At 34.9% G+C, this 7791-nt stretch overlaps 1 protein-coding gene across 2 annotated transcripts; it reads left to right on the top strand.

The window, feature by feature from the left end:
- Nucleotides 1-723: 723 nt before the first annotated feature.
- Nucleotides 724-3838, top strand: LOC131050719 (disease resistance protein TAO1). Of its 2 annotated transcripts, XM_059214257.1 has the most exons (4): nucleotides 724-1398; nucleotides 1579-1860; nucleotides 1986-3200; nucleotides 3308-3838. In XM_059214257.1, exons 2-4 carry the CDS (start codon nucleotides 1594-1596, stop codon nucleotides 3794-3796), a joined length of 1971 nt encoding a protein of 656 aa, XP_059070240.1. In that variant the 5' UTR covers nucleotides 724-1398; nucleotides 1579-1593; the 3' UTR covers nucleotides 3797-3838. The 2 variants fall into 2 exon arrangements, with proteins under 2 accessions (XP_059070240.1, XP_059070241.1); XM_059214258.1 differs by having other exon boundaries at nucleotides 724-1860.
- The last annotated feature ends 3953 nt before the right edge of the window (nucleotides 3839-7791 follow it).

The raw sequence follows: 7791 nt of genomic DNA, 5'->3' as shown, positions 1-7791 counted from the left end.
CCCGCTAACTCGTCATGAACACATGGCATCCTTGTCACTTTCGGAGCTGATTTGTCACTCTGTCATTTGCCAGAAGGAAACCACATGGCTTCAATAAATTGTTAATAGCTGTACCTGCCAGGTCATCTCCACCTGCGACCCGACTCATCTCTGGGGTCCACTTTGAACCTTTAATCCTGACCCGCTGACTGTGGTGACTTGTGCCACGTGCTACCTTTTAATACGCCAGAAGAAAGCCATGGGGCTCCAACCACTCTTAACAGCTACACCCTTTACTTCCTCCATCATGACACATGGACGGTTCTCGTTCACTCTCGCTATTTCGCGGGCATAAAGAGTGAGCATTTTACCCTTGCGAAACAGCGCGGGCTGTTGGATCATTCGCAAGATGTGCACTAGTTACTAGGCCCAACAACTTTAGAAGAAAAGCATACAAGGCATAAAATTTTCAAATAATCAACGTAACCGCCTAGGCAAATAACAAGGGGGGACACTTCCTACGACCCCACGACCCATAACTTAAGTGAATAAAGTAACGGAAGATTAGAAACCAGAGGGTTTAACACAAAAAAGATAGGATCTAAAAATCAAAAACCCTTAAACCCCTAAGGTCTAGAACAAAGCTGAAGCACTTGGGATTACACCCTATTCGAAAAAAAACAATATACCATAGCCAATCATGGGAAAAGAAAAACCCAATTTTAAATAGTGATAACAGGATTTAAGGAACTTGTTAAAAAGTTTGTTGAGGTTTGCCATGGATTGCCGCTGTCTCTCAAGGTATTTGGGGGACAATTATATGGGAAGTCCCATAAACAATATTGGGAATCTCTTTTCCATAAGATCTCAAGAATATTGCCTACTGATATCAAAGAGAAACTGAAAGTAAGTTATGATGTTCTTGATGATGAAGAGAAAGAGGCATTCCTTGATATTGCATGTTTTTTTATTGGAGAAAGGAATAGTTTGGCGATTGAAGTTTGGAATGGGTTAGGGTGGAGCGGTCTGCACAGTTGGGAAAGACTTCTAAATAAATGTTTGGTTGAGATTGATGATAAGAATCTCATAAGAATGCATGATCACTTAAGAGATTTGGGAAGAGAGATCGCTAATCAACATTCACCTTACCGACTTTGGTCACCTCAACATATTATGAATGCCAACAAAGAGATAAAGGTGAGGTTGATACTTTCTTTTATTGTTGAATAACCAATAGAAAGAAAAAATATCTTCTGTTTATTGATCTTACATGTTAAACAACTTTTAGAAAATGCAATCTTGCTACCTCTTTTGAAAACAAATTAACCTAACATTTTTATTTTATTTTTTCAGGAAAGAAATGACATTCGATGAATTAAGACTGTCCCAACAATAATAAGAGTCCTTAGTTCATATAAAGTATGTATATTTTCTTTTCCTCTACATGGTTCTCTACTAGTTTTAATTTTTATAAGTTTTCTTCATTCTGTGGTTTTTTTAAATATTTCATATTTTCCCTATTCAGCACTCGAAGTCCTTTTGAATAATGTAAGAAAGAGGTAATTTAATTACTGATTTTGATGAGTTTCGTGGTTGTAGAATAAACTTTTCATAATGAAAGGAGACTATTTTGAATCAAGTGGAGAAACTTTTGTACCCGCACCCTCTTTAGTTGGCCTAAAGCTTTTAGTGATTAGAGGAGATTGTTTTAATCAAGTAATTGGTGAAGTGTCAAGAGAGCTGGTCTGGCTTCGCTGGTGGGATATTGGACAGAGAAATCTTCCGACACAACTTCCATTGGAAAATTTGAGAGTTTTAGAAATATCTGAAGAATTTGCAGGTGAAAATCGGCTAGAAGAGCTGTGGGAATCTGAAAGCAATGTAAATAATCTTCTGTTTCTGCTCTATTAAAACTATATTTCAATTTGTTTAATAATTGCATTATGCTTTACATCTGTTTACTACTTGCAGTATGTTTAATATTTCAATTTGTTTAATAATTGCAGGCTCCTGTGCAGTTAAGAGAGTTAGATATTTCCCATTGCTATAATTTTCAAAGACTTCCAAACTCAATAGGGTGTCTCCATGAGTTGAAAAAGGTTGTCATCAGATATAGCGACAATGTTAGGAGTCTGCCAGAAAAATTTTGCTGTCTGCAATTGTTGGAGCACCTCGAATTACCGTACTGTGTAATGCTATCTTCACTACCCAGCAGTTTTGGCAATTTGAGAAATCTGCGGTATCTAGATTTGTCCTGGTGCAAAAGCTTGAGGAGTTTACCAGTTTCCTTTAAGAACTTGATGCTCCTGCAATATCTAAATTTAGGGGGTTGTAAAGAGCTCATACTTACATCAGATGCTTTCCAAAACATTACAAAGCTGGAGTTTTTAAGCCTTGCTCACTGCGAGCAAGTGGAAGAGTTGCCTCGTCGCATCACAAATCAGGCGTCCTTGACAGAGCTCTACTTAGATGGTGTGCACAGTTTAAGAGAGATACCAGTGAAAATCGGTCAACTAGGCAGGTTGCGAGAGATGAAGATAGGGAGTGGCTCGTTGATGATTTTGCCAAACTCTCATGGAGATTTGTCCTCCTTGACCAATCTTTCGATCCAGGCTTGTTCCAAGCTGGAATCTTTGCCGATCTCTATTGGAGATTTGTTCTCCTTGACTGATCTTGCAATTTGTGGTTGTCCAAGGTTGGAATGTTTACCATCCTCTATGGGGTATCTTAATCTGTTAGAGAATTTAACAATAACCATGTGCCCAATCAGCAAAGTAGATTTTGGGGCGGGGTCTTTATTGCTTGCATTGAACAACCTGAAGCAGATGGAACTACAGCATACACAAGTGTGCAGGATTTCTATTTCTGAAAGCCGTTACCCCCGCCTTGAGATCCTTCGTCTTTATTATAATAATCATTTAAAGGAGATCGAAGCACTGCCGGGAAGCCTTCAATGTCTGAGCATTAGCGGTTGTCTAAAGTTGGAGGAGCTTCCGAGCTTTACACAATTAACTTCCCTCAGAGATTTTGACTTAAGCGGTTGTGACCGAATTGTGAAAATCGGAGGTTTAAAATATTGCACAAGATTGGAAACATTGAGTATAAAGACCTGCTGGGAGTTGCGGGGGATTGAAAGTTTGGAGCAGATGGAGAGATTGAGGAGGGTGGAAATCGGAGCAAACAAGGGATCAGTTATTGAAAGTTGCATTCAAACCATACAGGTAATAACAATTTCTAGGAATAAAATATTTTAATTGAATAAAATATTTTAATTATCTTTGATTAAATCGTGCATTGACTGACTGAATGTTGTGCAAGGAATTTGCAGAAATGGCCAGATGAAATAATAATATATACGCGGGCGGTCCCTGATGCGTCCTCACTTGTGGATTCCTTACTACTCTCTCCGAATTTCTCAGTCGTTGACGACTTCTCTAGTGAGAATATTTTATCCCAACCAATGAAACTGCTGCAGAAGCATTCCCCCAATGGCAATGCCATTATGCTCTGTTTTGTTATAAATTACGTTTCTTCCTCACAAATGTCAATTTCTTTACAACAGCCTTATCTAATAGACAATATGTCTCGAACCATATCTTCAATGGAGATAGATGAGGGTAGATGGGCATTGGTAGCTATCTTCACACAACGTTCCAGATGGCTCACTGCAAATGGTGCATTCCAGATCTTAGCTTATCGGGCAGGAAGAGAAGAGGAAGGAGTAAAAGTGGAGGTAGAGAGAGGTTTTGCTGTGATAGGGGAAGAACAAAGACTAGTGGAGGCATTATTGCCACTTATACAAAGCATTTGTAGGTAAAATCTTGAATAAATGTTTTGAATACATTATCCATTACTTGAAGTATACTTTATTTCTTATAACCAAAACTAACACAAATGTATTTGGAATAAAATTTTTATAATTCTTATTAATGTAAAATATCAATTGATATTTTAAATATATTATAATATAAAGTTGTGGAAATTATTTACTTGTATAATAAAAAGAATGAATGCAACATAAGTTTAATATACAGATGAACAATATAAAGTAAGTAGGAGATACAAGTATAAGAGATACATGATGCTATATTTGTGTCTATAGGTAAACATATAATTTTGAGTATATAATGGAAAGGAATGAGATGCAAATAATAATTTGTTCATGTAATGTATACATACAATTCATTAAAAAATTTAGAGGATAATAAGGCTTGAAATAGATGAAACATTACATAAGGTGTGCAAGGTTTCTTAGACCATGTAATGCATACATACAATTCATTAAAAAATGGAGAGGGTAACAAGGCTTGAAATAGATGAAACATTACATAAGGTGTGCAAGGTTTCTTAGACCGTGAAGTGTGCAAAGATAAATAATCCTGAGAGAAAAAACCGAACTCAACATCATACATCCTAATATTCTCTTTTTTTGTTGAATGTTTTGATTATTTAATATAAAAAAGGTTTTGAAGGGACCTGCAACCCTTTTTACAAGATTCTATAAAAAAGATAGACATATGCGACTGGCAACTAACAACGAACAACAAACAAAATATCAAAACACAACAAAAACAAAGACACTTAATTCATTTTTATTCAGAACTAACATCAAAACACAACAAAGAAAAAGACACTTAATTCATTTTATTCAGAACTTCAACAACTTTGATGTCCTTTTACGTTAAATGTTGATCTAAATGTATCATCTTGATTTGCATCAAACCTTGGAAGGTGACTTAAAAAGCATAGTATAAACGTAAGCTTAGGGAATTTATTCTTAGTAGGAACGTTTGCAAATATGTGATTAAACTACTAAAACGCATTTACAATGTATTGATAGTCCACATAACCATACTAAACTAATTATTTGGCATAGTATATATGAATCTAAATGTTTTTTTTCATTTATGGTGAACTAAATTGTATAGCATATAAAATAATACTCAAGCTATCATCATGGATTATCATGTTGTTTGAGGAAGATTAGTTTGTGGAATAGAATTTAAAGCTATATATGCTCTTGGTTCGTATTTAATTCAAAGATTTATTATTGGTACAATTTTCAATATTTCCAAACTCAATTAGGTGTTTTAATGAGTTGGAAAAGATAGTATTATAAGGTATAAATAATATTAAGCATCTAAAAAAATAATTTTATCATTTACAACTGTTGGAGCTCCTTGTATTATCCTCCTATGAATTCAATCATCATTACACAATTTAGTTTCAATGATTTCATAAACCTATATTATCCAAATTTGTCTTGGTGCATGAACTTGAGGAGCCTATTCTTTTCTTAAGAATGTGATGCTCATAATATTTCTCAGTTTGTAAATGTGTAGTCGATGAAACTAGTGAAAATAAAAGAATGCATGATTTTAAATCATAAAGACTATTATAGCCTACTAGAACATGTGGATTTAGGTCATCACTTGGTGATGAAATCCAAACCAATCCTATTCAAAAAATTAAAAGGGAAGAGTTAAGTGATTTTTTAACTCTTAAGATTATGAAATGACATCGGGAAAAAGAAAACACACTCAATCTTTGGGTTGTGCAATTGACAAAAAAAAGAAGAAGATAGTGTTCTTAGGTAGCAATAATGTTAAGAGTTTGGAAAATTACCTTGTATTATCATATTATGGAATTCAATCATCACTACACAATAATTCCAATGATTTTACAAATCTGTAGTATCTAAATTTGTCTCACCACATGAACTTTAGTAGATTACTAGTTTCTTAAGAACTTGATGCTCCTAATATATCAATTTACAATTGTGTAATGAATGGAAATAATGGAAATGAAATAACATATTATTTCAATTTATAAAGTTTTTAATACCCTACTAGAACATTTGGATTTAGGTCACCACTTGCTGATGAAATTGAAGAGAAGTTAAGCAAATATTTAAAAGGCAATAGTTAAGTGCTTTTATTAGTAAGATTATGAAATCACACAGGGAAATAGAAAATGCACTCAATCTTTGTGTGATAGCTCCAAATTAACAAATACTTGAAATACAAACAACAAGTCAAGCATTGGTAGACTCTGACATAAGCATCACTAATTAGTAGCAAATTGATTAAGTCATGAACAAACAAACAAACCACTGGTCAAATGAAAATGCATGATTAAAGAAGCAAGAGGGAAAACACAATTTCAAGAGATAAAAGAAACACCATGCAAAATTTTCCCCTATCAAATGTGGCCTAGGTGTTATTTCTTATCTTTTCTATGTCCCTCAATATATAGAAACACTCAACATTTCTAAATCTTCTAATTCTAGAGTTAGAGATCAAGTACTAGGATCTTTGGTTCATTTTTTAACATGTGGTTTTTGGTACTTGGCACATGGTTGTTAGTGCAGTCACAGTTAAGAGGGTCCTCAAGGAGAACAATCTAGATCATGCAGAAATAGATTTAAATCAACTCAAACAATACAATATGATGAAGACAATGTAGAATCAGATGTATTGAATTAGAGAAATTGATAACAAACTACCAACAACATGCAAGCTACAACATTCAACTCATTGGCCTAATTACAATATAAGCGTGTTATGCCACATTCGGCTCAAGCAAAGATGCGAGCCAACTCCGAAACACTTAATCCTTAGATTTATAGGAGTGTAGATCCAAGAGAAGGTCAGACACACACCAAGGAATGTTGTAAATGATGAACTGAAGCTTCGCAAGAAACTTAAGAGATCCACAAGGTTCGCCAAAGGCAAATAGGTCTAAGCAGTTCCGGTGTTCCTAGCTAGAAAACTGTCTTGGAATCCATAAATGATAACTTGCTGGGAAAAGATCCAAACATCCTGCAGATGAATAATAAGGTAGATGAATAGGTCCATGATCAAAATCCAACTTTGCAAGATCTGGTGAGCAAATGCAAAGAAACACAAAATGAAATGTTGAATTGCAAAAACAAGAACAAATTGAAAAGAAAATATTTTTGGTTGATTCAAGATTGCGAAGAATCAGGAAAGCTCCTACATCAGACATCCGGAGTTGATTGAAAAGTAAGCCTCTCACTTTGTCGGAGCTGAAGGAAAACCAAGATGGTCCACCTCAGCCTAAGAAATCCATGATGAATCTTCAACCGGTCTGCCTTTCCATTTCTCAAGATATTCTCTGTATTGCTTGTTACGAGTGCTACGCCCAATTTTGCTATCCAAAATCTCTTCAATTTGATCCGGTACCATCTGGGGCATCTGCTTCTCCAAATCTACTATGTTAATTGCATTGAATTCAACCTCATGATATTGTTACAAGTATGCAATGTTGAAAATAGGCTAAGTACCCAAATTATCTGGTAACTCCACTTCATATGCATTTCCGGTACTAAATTTCTTCAAAATATTACAAAGTTTGAACTTCCTCATCTTCAACTCGTTATAGGTACCAACTGGGAATCTTTCTTTTCTCAGATACACCATCACTTCATCTCTAACTTCAAATTACTTATGTCACCTCTTTTCATCCGCCTTCTCGTTATATTTATTGTTCATGTCCTCCAAATGTTTTTTAACTTGCTTATGAACTATATTCATATTCTCTGCAAATTCTTCTCCTTCTACACTCCGCTTATCCTCATTACTGATGTCTCTCAGTTTTGATATGCCTCTAGGATGCAGTTTGGTAACAATCTCAAAATGTGTTCTTCTGGTACTCCTGTTCACTTTATTATTGTAGGCAAATTTTGCTTGTGCAAGAATCAACTCCCAAATCTTGGTTTTGTCTCCAACTAAGCATCTCAATAAGTTTCCCAAACTCCTATTTACTATCTCAGTCTATTGGTGAAAAGTA

This window comes from Cryptomeria japonica, chromosome 11 (assembly GCF_030272615.1).
Source record: "Cryptomeria japonica chromosome 11, Sugi_1.0, whole genome shotgun sequence".
In the NCBI taxonomy this organism is placed as follows: Eukaryota; Viridiplantae; Streptophyta; class Pinopsida; order Cupressales; family Cupressaceae; genus Cryptomeria; species Cryptomeria japonica.
Note: the sequence above shows the minus strand (reverse complement) of the source record. Positions and strands in the feature narration are given on the sequence as shown.

Excerpts from the sequence above, each read along its gene's own strand:
- LOC131050719 (XM_059214257.1), top strand. The coding sequence starts at position 1,594 with ATGAAAGGAGACTATTTTGAATCAAGTGGAGAAACTTTTGTACCCGCA. Across the intron at positions 1,861-1,985 it reads TGTGGGAATCTGAAAGCAAT|GCTCCTGTGCAGTTAAGAGA; the intron begins GTAAATAATCTT and ends TAATAATTGCAG. Across the intron at positions 3,201-3,307 it reads GTTGCATTCAAACCATACAG|AAATGGCCAGATGAAATAAT; the intron begins GTAATAACAATT and ends AGGAATTTGCAG.